Here is a 20,054-nt window from a genome sequence, read left to right on the forward strand (position 1 = left end):
AAAAAGAGCATGAGTTTCTGTAGTGTAGTGGTTATCATGTTTGCTTTATATGCAAAAGGTTGCTGGTTCGAAACCAGACAGAAACAGATTTTGCATGTTCTATTCATCACAGGTGTTTACTATAGGTCAACAAGGGCTCTGTGGTGTCATGGTCTGTACTCAGAATCCAGGCATCTGAGTGCAAGCCTCAGCTGAAATTTTCATGTTGCATCTCACATCATCAACTTTGGAACCTCAAACTGAAACAAAGCAGAGAAGTTCAGTTCCTGTAGTGTAGTGGTAATAGCATTTGCTTTACACGCAAAAGGTCTCTGGTTCAAAACCAGACAGAAATGGTTTTTGTAGGTTATGCATCTCTTGGGGTGCAGCGAGACAACAAGAGCCTTCCTCTTTTGTGATGGTTCATTTGCCAATCGACTTCAATGTCGGCTTCTTTGAAATCGAAGCTACTTTACTTCAATTACCAATTGGCAGTTCTATGGCGTAATGCACATGTGTCAAACTCAAGGCCCGCGTGCCACATGTGGCCCCACAGCATTTTATAGGCCGATGATTGACTTAAAATAGGTTTTGAGCACGAATTGACTACAAACTACATTTCAACCAAAGGTTTATAATGCGCTTCCTAACCAGACGCTCCAAAGCGTCCGGTCCATAACTCTTCAACACGCTGTCAGCTCCCTGTCAGAAAGAAGCATTTAGTTCAGAGACCATGAGATGATATTCAGAAAGGATTTTTTAAATTAATTGATTTCAGTTGCCTCTGAGACTAAATCTTTGCGTAAAGTCTATAATGTCTGCCCATGTGACTTGTTTTTATTATTTGTTTGCTTACCTTTAAACACTGATTTAAATATGGTAATTTTTAAACTGAGCAGTAATTTTACATCCATGGAAACTCAAATGTAATATTTAAAACTTCAATACATAAAATCAGTTATTTAACAATATGAGGTGGTGTTTAATTTATTTTTAACATTGTATTTTTATACATTTATGCTAGAGGTGCCTAAGTCTAGTTTTCCAGAGCTACCATCTGCAACTTTAGATGGATTCCTTCTCTAACACACCTGGACCAGTGACTCATTATAAGCCTCTACAGAACTGAATGAGAGAAGTCAACCTTTTGTCTGGGGTGTTTTAGCAGGGATGCACTCCTGATTTGTACCGTCAATGTGGCCCGTTGATGGGGGCCAATATGCTGAAGTGGCCCTCTGTGAAATTGAGTTTGACACCCCTGTATCTAGTGTATGCTATGAAAATACTCAGCATGTTGGATTGTTCAGGATAATACTTTGAACTGATATTATTGTGAACTGATATTATTTAAACAGTCAGATTTGTTTTGTTTGGATCCTACAAAAAAACCTGATTGAGAAGACGCTTCCCTTTATTGGATGGTAGATGTGTGTAAAGTAATACAATAAAACATACATTTTACTGTTAGCACAGCACATCAAAGTAAACAGTAATTCTACGTAACGGATGGGGATGAGGGATTAGAGGAAACAATTATTTGTTGCTGGGGGTTACAATAGTAAGTTAAATGCATCATTATGACAACAATGAGGACTGAGCGAATCAGTCTGAATGACAAATGGAAGCTCTAAGTCAAGTCAGCTTACAAGAGAGACAGTGTAAGGAAGACAAGTCGGAACGCAGGCTTTATCTGTAGTTTTCTGAAAAGGAAAAAGAGCTTCTTAGTATAAATCCTTCACAATGAACGAATGCATGAAAAGTTTAGAACCTGTAGCCACTATTCTGTCCTATTGTTTATTGCTTGATATTGAAAAGCGATAAAGTGTTCATCAAACTAGTGCCAATATTAGAAATTTGTTTTCTTGCAAATTTATTTAATTTAATAGCATTTCCATCACAAACAGTGATTCATCATGTATATGTCACAGATTGAGGGAAATCATGCCTAACATTTCTATAAAATGGATGATTAGCATTGTGATTAAACAAAGTTGGAGCATATGAAGGTGAAATATTAAGGCAGTTTTTAAACTATAATAGTCATCAGCACCATAAGCATTTGTAACTATAACAGCAGTATATTTGCACTAAATGCCAACAACTGTCTTATACAATCTCTCAACGATAACATATTTCCTCAAATATAATGTTACTGAGGAGAAGACTATTGTAAAAAGATTTGCAGGTACTATTAACTCTTAAATAAGCTCACTCGTCTGAGAAATGCACCCAAGATATCTCTTTATGTGTACGTCATGATATTACTGTGAATATTTAAATGGGCTATAATTGCAGTTACATAATATTGTCAACCAAAATGTGACCTGCAGCAGCACAGTATCATATTGTGTGGATCCATGACTTCAGTCCCAATATCTATTCTTAAATTGACATCACCATCATGTCCAGTGCTGATGCTAAATTAGATAAGTCCCATCTCTTTATACATGTCCAAAAAAAATGAAAATATAAAATTAGTAATTCTTATATGTATTCTCCTCCAGATTCGGATGTTCAAATTTTTTTGCTTTTTGTATCAATTAATTGTCTCTACCTAAACAAACATCACACTCACATTTAGTCTGTGTGAGAACACAGAACAATAAAACGTCCTCCCAAAAAAAACCCTCTCCTGTTTAGCAAACCTTTTGAAGTATATTTTAAAGCCCACATCTAAAACAATCAGTTGTTTGATCAGATGAGAGCCAGACAGTTCATCATTCCCTGAGGCAATGCGGTTAATACAGAGTGGTGGCAGCTTCAGGTTCTCAAAACTGCAATTAGTTGTGAACAACTGAATGATGTGGAACTTGGTTTGAATGACACCACAGAAGTCAGACAGAAATACAGTACCTAGAAAGCGTGGTGGAAAAAAAAGTGTTTTACCCTTTGTGGTTTGTGATCTTATTGTTTTGTAAAAAGTATGTCAATGTTTAAGATCATCAAACAAATTAAAATATGAAACAAAAATATAACAGAAAACACTAAATCCAGTGTATACATGACGGCATTTGAAATGAAGGAGATTCAGAACACACCAGAACCTGTTAATCATAAAATATGGTTGAGATATACACATCTACCTGTTGTGCTAATGTGCACTAAAATGTTTTGCGTTGCGTCGCTTGAGCAGTCTTCAAAAGTATCAGATTTTGTCCACATAGTTTAAGTGGCTCGGTCCTTTGATGTTATGTATCAACTTTCATAACATCTACTATAGGAAAAGTAATCAAAACTAAATTTTGACTTTGCGTTGTAGCAAAAAATTTAGTCTGTCGGAAGTGGGCATGACCAATGTAAAAGTGATGCAGACTCATCACTTTTACCACATTGCTTTATCAATTTTTTTCCTGCATTTTAAATTTTTTCCAACTAACACTTTTTATCAGACGGCTGCGCAGTGGCAAAGTTGGTAGCGCTGTTAGCTTGCAGCAAGCAGCTCCTGGTTCGAATCCTGGGTCGAATCCCTGTGCATACCTGGGTTCTCTTCGGGTAGTCCGGCTTCCTCACACAGTCCAAAAACATGACTGTCAGGTTAATGGGTCTCTACTCCTTGGGTGTGGGTATGTGCGGGCATGATTGTTTGTCCCATCTTGTCTCTCTGTATTTCCCTGCGATGGACTGACCTGTCCAGGGTTTACCCCGCCTCTCGCCCGTTAACTGCTGGAGATAGGCATCAGCACCTCTTGCAACTTCACTAGGGATAAGCATGTAAAGATAATGGATAGATGAACATTTTACAAGAGAAGAAGAAGAATCAGCAAGAATAAATAATCCGTACAATTACAATACCTCTGTTGGGAGCAGGCAAAGAGCCATGGCTTGTTTGCTCACTTCCACAGTCTTGGAACCCTAAAAATACATAACCAATTGTTTCATACTAGTCAATAAACTGTAATACACTAACAAAATGTATTCAGCTATTATAACGAATCACATTTTTGTAGTGAAAGTGATGGTGAATTATGAGATCGAATTATATTTTTTAATTCAAAAGCTTTTTTGATGATGCTACGGTCTAATGTTTATTTGTTTAGAATGTTAATCAATGAACATATTTGTATATTAGCTCACCTGCTAATCTATACTTCACCAAATGCTTTTCGTTGATAAGGCTTATACGATTACTCATAAGAGGTGTAAACAACATGTGCAGATCACCTCTCCTCATTCTAAAGACAATTTAAAGCCTTTCATTCATTTAAACCGAATTTGTTCAGACTCTTAAGAAGTAACCACAGCCACAGGGTGAGGTAGGAGGGAACATGAACAGATATACCACAGCTAAGATCAAACTCTGAACTGTCTTGCTGTGAGGTGACTTTGCTAACTAATGAGCCAGCTTGCTGCCAGACACCATTAATTAACCAGCAACCTTAATTTCCTCTCATGATACTCATCATTGATTAAATGAAACAGATTCTTGGCCTGATTTTCTTTGTCTGGTATAAAGTACAACACTGGCTAAGTCTAGCACTAGCTCTCAGTATTTTATAAATGTTGGTCCCCAGTGTTGTGTTGTTACCCATAATTACAAATGAACGTATTCTTTCCAAAATTGGCTGCGTTTCCAAATGTTCATGGTGATTTGTGTATGCGCTTTGTGCTGGTCATTGTTTGCTGCCATCATTGTGTTGTTGCACATCCAGGGAGACGGGAAGCTATTCAGAAGGAGATTGGTAATCCCACCAGTGAGAAGAATTACAAAAGAGCAACACTCAGAAATGCAGTGGGCGAGTACACATGCATCCAAGAGCATAATGAGTGAGTTACATTGTTTGGGCTGCTGAATTGGTTCGTCTGGGAGCAAGGAATTTGTTCTAACAGGCCGGATGCATTAGGCAATGAATGAAAACCTCAGGTTCTATTTATTTATCTAACTTCACTGTATCTGACTTGAATTGAATCCATAATACTTCGCACAAGAATATATATTTTTAGTGTGCATAGAATGCGTTGTCCATTTTTCCTTAAACAAACATTTGTTCTGAAAATTGAGGATTGGTCAGATTCAGAATGAGAAATTATTTTATTTTAAGTATCTATCCATAAATAATGGATTAGCTTTTGATAAGAGCAAAAAAAGCACATGGATTTCATTCAACTAAAGTGGGCCTTAGTTGAAACCTGTCTAAAAATAGCTGGCAGTATCTGCAGATACAGTATGGCCAGATTCCTACTGGCAAGAAAATTATAGAAAAGGTCATTGATCTTCCCTCACCCCAGCACAAATTTCATGTTGGACAAGGGCAGTGGCGCTGCCATTTTTTTTTTTTTTTTTTTTTTTGCTACCTCAGTAGCAAAAAAAAGTTCAGCTAGCAAATTCGACCTTTCCTTCAGTTTGAAATTGTGGTTGCTACATTTATATTGAGTGTGCACCTCGTTTGACAGAAGGAATAAAAAGAAAGGGAAAAAAAACAAAAAAAAAAAACTCCTCTGTGAGTTTTAAAGCAAGAACATGCTGGGAATATTTCAGGTGAATGTTAAAGGTTTCTCTATGCTCCAGGTGATGAATCCTATTGTAAAAGAACTTTGGTTGAAACACAGAATATAAGAAGCATCATACTAAGGGCGAGGAGAAATAGGGCTGGACTTCTATTCAGTGTCTCGTTGTTCTCTTTTTATTCATATATAGACTGCACATTTTATTTCTAATTCTTAGTCACTAAGGTTGCAGGAAGAGTGGTGAGGCAAAGTATTCAAGAAGATTTAGGTCTACTGTGAAGTGTCCAGAGTCATTGAAGATTTGGAGCCTCCTGTCATCTACTGGTATTAGTCAACTGTGTTTTCTGAATAAAATTTTAGAGCGCTTCATACTTCCAGCTACTAACATGTTTTATGGAAATTACATGCTTTTTGCTGACTTTTTTTTTTTCCAGCAGGTTGTGGAGTGTGCCTACATTACCAAAAGTACTTAAACTTGCTTTAATGATTATAGTATCACTGTGCTTGATTAACTGAAACCCCATAGAGAATCAATGGAGCGTTGTCAAGAGATCCAACAATGGAGAAGAGCTGAGGCTATTAAATCAACCTAAATACCTCCATGCCTTGCTGCATTGGCGTGTGATTAATGCAAAGGGAGCTCAAACCAAAAATTGAATGCATTCACTGTCATAGTACAAGGACATACTTTTATTGACTTTAAGATTTTTTTTTTTATTTACTCATGTAATTTTATAATTCTCAGACAACCTGAATTTGGAGTTCAGTAATAGGATTGGATATTGGAGACACTGATGTCATTTTGTCTCATTTCATAGATTTAAATACAGTTTTCCTACCTCATAGGATCACATTCCTAATGTTTTATATTCCAGTTGTCTCTTCATGATTCCAAACAAATTAACTAAGCTGTCTTACAGCAGCCTGCTGCTACGTAACAACAGAGGTTTGGGGTTTATGCTTAAGTGTAAGGCTGTGTTGTTTGCGGGTACATGACATGTGAAGCTTTCATGCTGCTACATCAATTTTTGGGCGGGCATATACACTTAAAATGTGAAACCTCTAATTCTGACTCGACACAGCATGTCTCTGTCAGTTCCTTCAGGCCCAGCAGACCTCGCAGCACCCACTGGTTCTGTTTGAGATTAAAATTCAACCTCATTTTTATTCATACCACAAGTTACTGAGGGCTTTCATTTTTACACAGACCACATGTTTTAATGTATAATTTATTCCCTCAAATAACAACCTTTTATCAACATTAAAGAGGGGGTTTAGTCACATATTTAATGTGACTATGGATCATTTAATTTAAAATGATCTCTTTTAAAAGTGCAATAATTGTACACTTATTATTTGTTCTATTACTAATATTTAATAAAACACACAGACTGTGCATGTTTTTTTTTTATTTTAGCTTCTTTTTGGCAGTCAGCCTCATCTATTTTTAACCTTTTCTTATTTCATGTGTATCTTTCTGCAAATTTTTAAATGTTATGTAAGTGTTCAAGCAAAGTTTTGACACATTTTAATCTTTTTATGGCTGATGCAAGATATAGTGGCCAGAAAGTTGAATGTTTAAAACTTTGATTTCATTACTGAATGTCTTTATTTTTGTATTGAATGATTTATTTTTTTTTCTATTCACCAACCTGCCCCTTTGTGAAAAAGAAATGTCATCTCTTGTTAAACCATAAACTGATTAACCACATTCTTGGAATGCCTATGTCAATTTAACAGGTCAAACTCAGGCCTGATTACTGCCATACCTGTATAGTTAAGAAATTATTTTAATAAAACCTTTCTGAATACATGAGATGAGCTAAAAGATTTGAGGAAGTAAGACATCATATCCCAGACATTTGCAAACACATAAGAAGCAAAGTCATAACAAAAATCTGATTAGTCTGAAAAAGGTTACAAAGCTATTTCCAAGGTTTTGGGAGTCCAAATCCAGAAAACCACAGTGAGAGCCATTGTCCACAAATGGAGAAAACATGCAATCATGGAGAGCATTCCCAGGAGTAAAAGGTTCAGAAAACAATAACTCAGTATTGTATGGACAGGAAAAACAACAGTGGGAAATTTGGAAGGTGTTTCTATTTATTAAGTCTATCACAAACCTAACACATTACAGAAAAAGAACATTGTACCGAGAGGAAACATGAGGGTGATTGCTTGATGGTCTGTAATTGCTGAAAAAACAACAATAAACAAACAAAAAAAAAGCAATATGAAGGTTTTGATTCAGACGTAAATCTGTGTTTCCTCTCAAAACGAGGTCATCATTGGAAAGCTGGTTTTGCGTTTCCTCAGGTTATTTTTGTATGATAATCAGATTTGTTTATGTATCAAAAAATAAAAACGGAAAACAGTGGGCAAATACTTTCTCACCATGCTACAAATCTTTCACCTGAAGGTAAGAGACAAGTATAGCATTCAGTAGAGCAGATTTTCAAGAAAGGCAACAAATAAACAAATAAAGTACTTACCAAATTATGAGGTGCATCACATTACTGATAGTGACAAATATTCTTTCTATGCGCAGCTTAAACTACTTAAACATGGCCTTACGTAGTAAATCACCTTAGTGGCAATGATGAAACCCAGAAGCGACAGTCTGCCGAGGTGTACTAAGTTTAGGTGATCCATGCTGTTAAAGTTTTAATCATCTGCTATTCACGCATATCCTTATGTGGCTTTGAAACAGAGATGATCCACAAAGTCCTCAAAGGACAAATTATGGAAACAGCTGCAATTAGTGTCTGATTTATATATTGTGGTAAGACCTTAGAGACTAATTAAAGGTCTTTGTGTTCCTGTCTATTGGAGACATGCTAATTTAAAGCCTTTTGACTGTGATTCACGAGGAACAAAATCTGAAATTCATGCATCTCAATTCATGCACGCCCACTACGATAACGAACACTCAGCGTAGTTGTTTAAACGGGGCCCAGTAAACATCCAATCTCTGCATCATTAGACCAGAATCTCCTAGGATGCTAAAAGGAACAGCTTGTCCTTTATTTGATGGCGTTGCAGGAGGTCTACTGCATAAAGCCCTCCGTATTGTGCTTATGGCAGATATCTGGAGAAAGGCGGAGCAAATTATCTGCAGGATTTTCCTCCCAAGAAGCGGGATTCCTAGTGTTTATTAAATTTTTTAGAGTGCTTCTGAGCAATGCACATTTTATCCTCTTAACAGTCAAATTACTATATACTCCAGCAATTACTTAATGTACTCTAATGAGATTTCCCCATGAAATGGAAGGATTCATTTATTTTAATGTGACGCATTCCACTGGGCAGGTTTATGCATCACATCCCCCTTGCGATCCAGAGGAGGCTTTGAGTCATAAATAGTAAGATGAGCTTGGCTTCCAGGTTTACCATTTCCCCCACAGCAACTGAGGTATGCGACTCTGTGATCCAGGCACACAGGATCTGTTCTGGGGCATCAGGAGGTCACCGTCACCGTTCTCAAGCGTAGCTCTCTACAACCACACATTTTCTGGGATTAGTAAAATAATACCATCCTGACAGGTAGTGTTAATATCATGGACCATGGAAGTGCAAAATCCACCACACAACTAAAACACAAAGATGATGCAAATGTGTTGCTTCTCACTGTAAAATAAACATTTTTAGATTTTTATAATCCTGAGGCATCTGACATGAACACAAATTACATTTGTACCCTGTTTTATACAACATGGACTGTTGTGAGATTCTCAGAGTAATAATATTGAATAAAAATACCACGTTTTCATGACACGATGCTGCGTAAAAAGCATGATGCCGGTAGCTCGAAAATCCATGTTATTAACTACCAGAAATGTTTCCAAACACCCAAACTAATCTGTCTTATAATAGAGGAGAACAGCAGTGGCTTTTATCTGACAACTTACTAGCAATGTGCTGCAACACGTTTTGGCAGAGGCTTCTACTTATAAATTCAAATTACAGTAGATCAGCATAATTTATTAACAACTGTGTACAATGCAATGACTATACTTGGTACGTTATGTCAATAGGCAGAAGGTCATCTAAAAAACACCGCCCATGGGCTGCAGTTTTGTATCTGGTGAATTTATGGTTAGCATGTTTTTTTCTTCATTGATAAGAAGTCAGGTTATCCAAACTGGTAAGCCACTTTAATAAAATAATAGTGAAATAATATGTATTCATAAAATATATCAACATTTCCAAATAAAACATACAGAAAGGCCTAAGAAACCTTTTAAAATTAGGAAATATTAATGTTAATCTATTTGTATGATTTGTTCTTTAAATTGCCATTTATATTATTTTGGCTGTTACGATTAAGCAAATAATCAAACCATAATAGTCTAAAAGCACAATAAGAAACTTAATCATGGCTAAACGTTCTGTACCATATCAGCCTGCAGGGGATGACTGAGGGATGAAGAGACCATGTCGCTGACGTGTGGTTGTTTAGGTTCTGACGGATCTGCCTCTGTGTTCCTCTGATCCATTCTGTCTGGTATCACACTGCGCCACGATGGACACATTATTTTTATTTTTTTTAATTGTCTATGTTCATCCTCACTGATATTGTTCAGCCTGGGATTTGCGTCTTCCCTCTCACGTTCGTATCTTGACAAGAGTTCCTGCTTCTAAGGACATGGTGGAGTATCGGATCGAGGACGTTTTAAAAAGACGCGGCTGCATAGTGTCTGTCTCTAGGCAACCACAACAGCGTCAGACCGCAGCGTTCTGGGGGTCCTTTAGCTCCCGCCACCACAATTTAGCTGACCTTAATATTTTCCGTGTTTTATTTTCGTAATTATTGTTACACTTTGTGTTGATATGTGTATTATAGACATGTTTTCTATTGGACATTTATAGAAATGCGGAACAAAGAGCGTCCCGTAACTACGGTGGCCGACAGGTGCAAATGCGCACCAAAAGAGAAAACATGCAAACAAAAGAAAAGACACACCCCCGAATCAAATGCAGCAAACAAAAAAGAAAACACCCCCGAATTAGAAAACACCCCCGAATTAGAAAACACCCCCGAATTAAATGCAGCAAACAAAAAAGAAAACACCCCCGAATTAGAAAACACCCCCGAATTAGAAAACACCCCGGAATTAGAAAACACCCCCGAATTAAATGCAGCAAACAAAAAAGAAAACACCCCCGAATTAGAAAACACCCCCGAATTAGAAAACACCCCCGAATTAGAAAACACCCCCGAATTAAATGCAGCAAACAAAAAAGAAAACACCCCCGAATTAGAAAACACCCCCGAATTAGAAAACACCCCCGAATTAAATGCAGCAAACAAAAAAGAAAACACCCCCGAATTAGAAAACACCCCCGAATTAGAAAACACCCCCGAATTAAATGCAGCAAACAAAAAAGAAAACACCCCCGAATTAGAAAACACCCCCGAATTAGAAAACACCCCGGAATTAGAAAACACCCCCGAATTAAATGCAGCAAACAAGAAAGAAAACACCCCCGAATTAGAAAACACCCCCGAATTAGAAAACACCCCCGAATTAAATGCAGCAAACAAAAAAGAAAACACCCCCGAATTAGAAAACACCCCCGAATGAAATGCAGCAAACAAAAAAGAAAACACCCCCGAATTAGAAAACACCCCCGAATTAGAAAACACCCCCGAATGAAATGCAGCAAACAAAAAAGAAAACACCCCCGAATTAGAAAACACCCCCGAATTAGAAAACATCCCCGAATGAAATGCAGCAAACAAAAAGTGTTGAAAACGGAAGTGCTCCAGACCACTATGCGGAGTCTAACAAAAAATAGCTGTGTCCGAATTCAGGCTCTGCATCCTTTCAAGGGCCCTGAGAAACTGATCCTTCGAAGCATAGACATAATAAGAGTACACCCTCCCCCCCACGATTGGCTGCTCCGGCGCAAATACACTTTGCTTTGCTCAACCAAAACAGCAGAAGATGCCTTCAGCACTGCGGAATATTGTTGATCGGATCGACGGACTACTGACGTGAGGGCTCGACAGACTTTTCGCAAGTAAGATGGACATATTACTGTGTATTTTTGTGATTAGAATATTACTATACTGTATTTATGTCCACTGGCGAAATACCAGCTAATGCTAGCTATAGTGCTTGGTGTTCAGCCCCCGCTCTGACAGCTAACCGAGATTCCGTAAATCTTAAAATGTTTAAGTCATTCTCCAACATTTAGATTATCTGATACAAGAGCCTACTATAGAAATGAAACAATATTATAAAAATCATAACATTCACCAGCAAAGTTTACACAGATGACAATGGCTATTATTTAATTATTTAACTCAGTCAACGTAAGATAACTCGAAAATGTCCCGTTTTTGTTTTGAAGGTTTCCTACGACGTGAGGAAGAAGGGAGAGACAGATTCACTGCACAGCACGGATGAATCTCGTATCGGATTTTGGACCCAATCTCAGCTGCTGAATCACTCTTAAACCAGAACTCGTAGGCTGGAAAACATTATATATATATATATATATATATATATATATATATATATATATATATATATATATATATATATATATATATATATATATATATATATATGTGTGTGTGTGTGTGTGTGTGTGCGTGCATAATCATGCATAGCCTAATGTATATTATTCAGTATTAATGATTATTTATTTATGTTTGTATACTTATATAAGTATGTATTGATAACACGAGAGCGGTCCATTAGGCGTCTGTCCTTTTATTATGTCTATGTGAGAAACGGCCCGATCTACAGAAGACGGATCCTTCGAAGGCCACGAATATGGACGACCAGAAGAGAGAAGCTGTAGCCTCCGGCTAGCTGCCTAGCCTCCATCTCGGCGTTATGTTGCTTAGCAACCGTGACAACGTGAAGCACAGAGCAACGAAGTAAAAAAAACGGACTCAGTTGTTTTTTACTCTTTATTTCTGTATTATTCTTCACCTTTTGTAATAAAAGTTGTTCCATAGTAAAAAGAAAATCTGTCTGATTCTAAAATGTTTAATGTATACAAGGGATATTATTCATTTTCAAATACTCTCCAGATCTCAGGTAGTAAGACATTACAGTTAAATAAACTATGTTTGAAGGCTTAACTTTAATCAGTCAAACCCATTTGCTCAGGAATAAATTAAATACTTTATTAATATCTACATGGAGCGCCCGGCCAGCTGACAGCTTGCGAGTGAAGCTGGCTGTTAATGCAGCGGGAGAAGACATCTCCGAAAACGTCGGAGCAATATTGGAAGTAGGTGATTTATTAATGAACCGAGCAGATATTTCAGATCTATACATCTACATTCTCGCCTAAAAACATTGTAAAAAATAAATTTGTGTAATTTTAAGTGTAATACAGCAAAAATTATTTTGTCGCCATTGCTGCTTCGGGGGTGTTTTCTAATTCGGGGGTGTTTTCTTTTTTGTTTGCTGCATTTAATTCGGGGGTGTTTTCTAATTCGGGGGTGTTTTCTAATTCGGGGGTGTTTTCTTTTTTGTTTGCTGCATTTAATTCGGGGGTGTTTTCTAATTCGGGGGTGTTTTCTAATTCGGGGTGTTTTCTTTTTTGTTTGCTGCATTTAATTCGGGGGTGTTTTCTAATTCGGGGGTGTTTTCTAATTCGGGGGTGTTTTCTTTTTTGTTTGCTGCATTTAATTCGGGGGTGTTTTCTAATTCGGGGGTGTTTTCTAATTCGGGGGTGTTTTCTAATTCGGGGGTGTTTTCTTTTTGTTTGCTGCATTTAATTCGGGGGTGTTTTCTAATTCGGGGGTGTTTTCTAATTCGCGGGTGTTTTCTTTTTTGTTTGCTGCATTTAATTCGGGGGTGTTTTCTAATTCGGGGGTGTTTTCTAATTCGGGGGTGTTTTCTTTTTTGTTTGCTGCATTTAATTTGGGGGTGTTTTCTAATTCGGGGGTGTTTTCTAATTCGGGGGTGTTTTCTTTTTTGTTTGCTGCATTTGATTCGGGGGGTGTCTTTTCTTTTGTTTGCATGTTTTCTCTTTTGCTGCGCATTTGCACCTGTCGGCCACCGTACGTAACGCAACATTTAACAGCCAAATACTGGATAGTATTTGGCTATTAAATGGACGGTGGCAATCCCATGCTTAGCGTTCAGCAGCAGTCAGTAGAAAACAAGAACGACTGTGGCAGTTACTATGCTACTAAGAAAAAATATAAAATCAGGTTTCCAAAAAAATAAATAAAGGAAGAGAGAAAAAGGTAAGAGTGTCAATTTGTAACCCAGTTTTTCTCCGAGGTGGGTAGACTGTGTGAGATTATCAACCATTTAGCATAGTTAGCTTAGCTACAGACTAATGTTTGCCTCCATTTCACTAGCATTTAGTGAACGAAAGAAATAAATATACCAAGATATTCATATATTTAAATTGTACTTGTACCTTTTACCACATTTAACAGATGAGTCAGTCAGCAGCAACTCTAAGTCCCTCCTGACTCGTCCTCTCCTAAGTGAAATTAAAGCTGCAGTATGTAAGTTTTATATATTTTTTATATACATATTTGTTAAAACTGTCATTATGTTGTGAAAAGTATCACATGAGAGGAAATCTGTGAAAAATCTATTTCCTCTGCCCTCTCCCACTGCTATCTAGAAACAACCAATCAGTTGCCAGGAGGCAGGTTATAGCGCTGTCAATCATAATCTTATGTGGCTGCTCATCCTCCCTCCCATTGCTCTGTGCCATGTTGTAGCTAGCACAGCCTGTTGTGAATGCTCAGTCTAGTTAGCATAGCTACCAATGACGGCAGATAAACTATTTTCCCGTAAGATAAGTTGTTTCTCCACCATTAGCACATTTAGCAGTAAGTAAATGAAGTTGACTGGCAGCACTAAGACCCTCCTCCTCGTTCCGATTGGTTGTTTTTTGTCGGAATGGTGCATTACTTTAGCCAGTTATAGTTCATGGAGGAGGTGGAGAAGATTAATTGTTTTCACAGATTATCTGTCTCATACCAAACTGTCACGACATGGTGACAGCTTTAACAAATATGGAGAAAACATATTTTTTATTAGTTATATACTGCAGTTTAAATAAAATGCAACAAAGCATCTTTGAGAAGTCTGGATTGCTTCATGTATATTTTGCACGCTGCCTAGATGACTGTTACTCGTGGGGAGAGACCTTTCAGTAAAACTAATAGAAAAAATTTAAGCAACCTATTTGCATACTGTATGCAGACTGTTGCATGTAAAATTCATGACTCATGAGCAGTAAATATTGTGCTAGTATCAGTATTGAGCCAAAGAAAGCAAGGGAGTTGCAAGCCTTTAAAATTATTACGCTTTTCATGGGTCAAGAAATTGTAACACTAGCTGCACAGGGGGGCCCAATCTAATTTTTAATCATGGGGCCCGAGATTCCTGGCTCCGCCCCTGTGTATTATTCACTTATGTTGTGTCATGTTATACGTACTGTAAACTGTATGTACTTCCTTGAATACACCTCTCATACGGATTTTCCAGTATTATTTATCACCATAACTAATTATGTTTTTATTAGCGTAGAATCTCAGAAAACCTCATAACAACCGATTTATGCTACTCTGTCTTCCCTTGTTCTCTTTCACTAAGCTCGCCATGCTGCACCACTTTGTTTGAACAGCTTAGCAGGCACACAAAGCACTGGTTCCAAAATAGTGTTGTAGCCTCCATTAATTCTTCAGTGCTTCAGAGAAGTAAAGGTGAGGCTGAAGATTTTTAGTTGGTTGCTGTCTGCAACTTTACCATAGATCTCAAAATATATTCTCCTTCATCAGTGTGTATGGTGATGCAGTGTCAGACTCCCACTGTGGAAAAGAAATGTTTCAAAAATCATATCGCACAACAATGTAAAAACGGTGAAATAAATTAAAGGAGCAGAATGTTAGGACAAAGCTTTAACTGCACCAACTTCAAATCCGAAGATCAAGATCACTTGAGGCAGCCATCTTAAGTTATCTATAGTCTTGTTACCTTTACATACAGAGAATACGTTTAAATTTTATTTTATGCTAGAATTTAGTAAATTCCTTTTTTTTAACAAACTCTCATTAGAACTCTGTTTACAGATTTTTGTGATAATCAGAAAAGTCATGAGTTCAATAAAAAAATTATACAATTATACAAAAGTTACACTCTAATAGATGCCCCTTCTGTGTGGATTTTTTTTTATAACATGTCTATCTTAAGGATTTCTCCCTATCATGAATAATATGGTTTCAATTATCTGTTACTCGACATTTGTTGAGCATTAGCCACTCCCTTTTTGAATCTAAATTAGGCTTTTTCCATTACCAAAACTGGATTTTTGTTTGGTAGTGTCCATAGATTACCACCAGCAACTTCAATTGAACCTTTTAATCAGTTATTGTTTTATAAAATTTGGATTCTCACAGATTTGATATTCTTAATAGTCAAATAAATACTGGAGCCAGAACTATAACTTCACTTTAGTTATACATATTTTTTTTATGTATTGAAATGTGGAAAGGTTTTGAAAGGTCGTGTCTGTGACTCAAATTATGAATAAAAGTAAACCTGATGACAGACATTCAGGCGCTGATAAAAGTGGAAATTGTGTTTCTTAACTTTGTTGACAGAAGAGGAGCAGAGACATTTTGCTTTCTGACAGAGAGGGATAATTTGATGAGAGTGGAGCTTGAGGAACGAATCTCTCTTCGCAAACTGATGTTTTTGCAAACATCTTTTAAGAAGCTGTCTGAGCTGTCTTCTTAGTCTGTTGCCAAGCCACAGGGAGACTTTGTTGTCTTCCATTCGACACAAGATGCTACATTCGTAGTCTTACCAATTAGCCATGAGTTGTGGTTCTTCACATATTTTAGTTTTAAACATCAGGCATCACGTTTAAAGGTGTTGAATTGGATAATGTTTGTAGCTGTTTTCGCAGCTGTAGCAGTCTGGATGGCTACTTTGTGAAAGAGCAAGAAATGTGCAACAGGCTAAAAAAATTATCTCTGCAAACCCCACACATCCTGGTTTCAAATTGTGTAAATGTATACCTGGAGATTGGTGCTACAAAGCGGTTTTTGCTGAAACCAACAGATTTTTCAGATTTTTTTCAGAGAGATTTTTCCCCATGCAGTTTCTGATGAACACAATGAACACCTCACAAAAAGAGTAAAAAAAGACCACAATATTTCCACATTCTTCTTTCCTCTTGCAGATATATCTATGAGATATAAAAAAGGGAAAAAGAGCAATGTGTACATGTTCTTCATGTTCTTGCAGTTGTAAAGTATGTAAAGTACTGCCAGCACTTGAAGATTGAAGTCATATTCACATTTTGGGCCCACGGTCTTCGAACGGTGAATGTAAGCTAATATTAACCTTTTGGATTGACCCCGACCTCTACTGAAAATTTGTGAACTAAAAACTGGTTCTGTGCCAGGGAAACAGTTCAAATGAAGTCTGGTCAAATGTCCAACCAAAATTCTGTCTGAACCTTGTTGATGGAGACAAAACATGTATGTTTTCTGCACAGTTTGCCAACCAACATGCATTTAAAAATGACTGAAGTACATTATATTATCAGTCTATCTATAAAAATCCTAAAATGGTGGTATCTATTTCTGGCTGTCTTTGAGTGAGAAGTGGGACACAGGCTGCCAGTGCATTGCGTAGCAACACTGTTTTTCTTTAATATCTTTTAACGTTTTTACAGGTCCTTATTTTATGGATTAACTTGAGAAAACTTGAGAAATACTTGAAATATTAAAATAAAAAAGTTTTTTTTTCGCTCTCTCTGCACTGTAGGGAGTAGAGCTGAACTGATGGTCTAACACTCACCACCATCTGAAGCACCACTTTACTTTGATGTTGATATAGACATGTTTTGTAAGTTTTGAGCTGTAGTCTATGCCATCTTAAAAGGAAAAAAAAAAGGCTTTTCTTTGAATTTTATGTAAAAGAACAGTGCTGAAGTCCGGTTATCTGCTCCACCAATGTGGTATTCAGGTGAAATGAAAGGATATCCTAATGGAGAGACAAGAGCTTAAGATATTCTGCTGCTGCGATGGAGTGGACATACAAGCACAAACACACACATACATACACGCTCATACACATACACGCTCCTTAAATCCATTACGGCCTCAGACTTCAAAGCTCATATTGGTTTTTTCAGTATTCCCTAAAAATGGAGAGGGTTGCTGAATGTTTGCAGAGTAAATTCAATACCTCATGTAATGTGCACTGCTGCCTTTACTGCTATTCCTAAGTGCAAATGTCTCTCAATATTTCCCTGTCTGTGACTACCCAAAACTATGCCTGTATATCTTTTTTCACCTGTGTTTATGTTTGGGAGCAGATTTCATGACCACCTTGTGTGCTTTTGTCTCCTGTTTTTCAGGTGGGATTTTCGAACAAACAGACGTACCTGCTTCACTTGTTAGTGCAGAAGAACTTGCCTTTAAATTTGCTGTGAATAATATCAACAGAAACAGGACTTTGTTGCCAAACACAACACTAACATACGACATACAGAGGATTAATATCTACGACAGCTTTGAGGCATCAAGAAAAGGTAAGTGATGTTACTTGAAGGACTTGTTAATGCAATGATATGAGTACTTCCTACAGAAGCATTCAACTGCAAAAACTAAGAAATAAATTCAGGAGCATTACCTTATTTAAACAAGAAAACTTTCTCCTTATAATGCAATGCAAAACTTGTTAAAAAAGAAAGAAAATCTTGTTTTAATGAGATTTAAAAACTCATTATACCAAAATATATCTCTCAATGAAACCAAAATATATTTTTTTAATTAAGAAAGGTCATAACAGAAAGGGTCAGACAAAGGAGAGTTATGGTGATCCCCTCTTTGCCCTTTTGTAATAATAATAATGACATAATGCACCAGAATTTATTTACCACATCTGGTAGCGAGTCGCTCCCCGTAAATATTAATAAATAAGGATATCATTGAAATGTTGTTCATGTTGTGTACAGTATGCCTTTTAAGCTTGGTTGGAATGTGTTTGCATGTATTGCTGCTTCCCCCCACCAAAAAAAAGCACTTTAGTAAAGAGGAGTTTGGACCACTGAGTAACAGTCTAGAACTTTCTTTGATCGTCCCAACTAACTTTCATCTGATGTCTCTTGTTCAGGACTGGCTTAAGACAAGCAATGTGACAGTTAACACATTGCTTGTCTTTTTGGCTGACCATCATAACCCAGGGTGTAAATGGCTGTTTTCTGAACAACAATTGCTACCTTAATTTTGACTGCTTTGTTATGTCGTCATTTGTAAGTCATTTTTGATCAAAGCCCCTGACAAATGCATTAGCAACAACATAAACAACTGTTAAGTTGGTGGTTTTCCCTATGGTTGTGTTTGTCTGGAAGTTTTTATTTCAACTCTAGTTTAGAGGAACAACTTCAGAGCCCCTTACGTGTACAGTTATTCTGAAATAAATAACTGTAACATTTGCATTTAAAATCTTGTATTAGATTTTTTTTTTTGTTCTAGGTGCTGCACAGCAAGTGTACCCATTATCAAGCTCTCATCTCTTTCCTTCCATTAGCTTGTGACCAGCTGTCGTTAGGTGTGGTTGCAATATTTGGGCCTTCACATAGCTCATCTTCAAATGCTGTGCAGTCCATCTGCAATGCACTGGAAGTGCCACACATCCAGGTGCGGTGGAAACATCACCCAATGGACAACAGGGACACTTTTTATGCCAATTTATACCCAGATTACTCATCATTAAGCTATGCCATTCTGGACCTCGTGCAGTATCTTAAATGGAAAACAGCCACTGTTGTATATGACGACAGCACAGGTGAGGAGACTACAAATAACTGCATACTTTTAAACACAAATGTATGTGTAAAAAAAAAGAAAAAGCTGCTGTGCTCTAGTAAGTAACAGAAAAAGCTGTGCCTTTATTTGTGCTGTTTTCTGCAAGGTCTAATAAGGTTACAGGAGCTGATAATGGCCCCATCAAGGTATAACATTCGATTAAAGATCCGCCAGCTTCCTCTAGATACGGAGGACACGAGGCCTCTTCTAAAGGAAATGAAGAGAAGTCGGGAGTTCCGCATCATCTTTGACTGCAGTCACCACATGGCTGCACAAATTCTCAAACAGGTGAGTTCTAAACTCTTATAGACAACCTTGAGTATCAAACCAGAAGACTAGACAACCTTAGGTTCCCATCTAACCAGTTCCAGCTTCAGTCACCTCAGCTATGGTGCTAATGCTGTGAGGTCTGTAACACATCAGCTGCACAGTTTGAGATGCACTGAAGAAGAGACTGTTCTCCTGTTCTCCAATGGAAAAACGGAATGGAGGCGTTCCGATGCTTAAGGGGATAAGAACAATATTTGATGCACTCATGCATTGCCTTCCTGAAAGTATTAATGTCTCTTAAACATTTTCATATTTTGTCAAAAACTTCAATGTATTTCATGTGATAGACCTAGGTAAAGTAGTGCAATATTGTAGTGTGCAGTGAAAGCAGTGGATCCATGTTTTTTTGTTTTTTTTTACAGTTATGGCTTAGACGGGTAACATTTATATATGTATTCAGCCAAAATGAACTGTAATACCATTAATTAAAATCTAGAGCCACAAATTACCTTTAGAAATCACTTAATCATAAGCAGAGTCA

General features: G+C 37.2%; 1 protein-coding gene and 1 non-coding gene across 2 annotated transcripts in view; both read left to right on the plus strand.

Moving 5' to 3' along the window:
- grik3 (glutamate ionotropic receptor kainate type subunit 3) overlaps positions 1 to 20,054 on the plus strand; it is a 117,595-nt gene that overhangs the window by 53,894 nt on the left and 43,647 nt on the right. The window contains exons 2-4 of the mRNA XM_088013799.1: positions 17,791 to 17,964; positions 18,966 to 19,223; positions 19,350 to 19,531. Of these exons, the coding sequence (XP_087869925.1) occupies positions 17,791 to 17,964; positions 18,966 to 19,223; positions 19,350 to 19,531 (614 nt within the window). The remainder of the gene's footprint in view (positions 1 to 17,790; positions 17,965 to 18,965; positions 19,224 to 19,349; positions 19,532 to 20,054) is intronic.
- Positions 14 to 86, plus strand: trnai-uau (transfer RNA isoleucine (anticodon UAU)). Its single transcript has one exon. It is a non-coding gene; the product is annotated as a tRNA-Ile (tRNA).

The sequence above is a fragment of the Poecilia mexicana genome, unplaced genomic scaffold (assembly GCF_051168715.1).
Source record: "Poecilia mexicana isolate PSO_F unplaced genomic scaffold, ASM5116871v1 scaffold_16, whole genome shotgun sequence".
Classification (NCBI taxonomy): domain Eukaryota; kingdom Metazoa; phylum Chordata; class Actinopteri; order Cyprinodontiformes; family Poeciliidae; genus Poecilia; species Poecilia mexicana.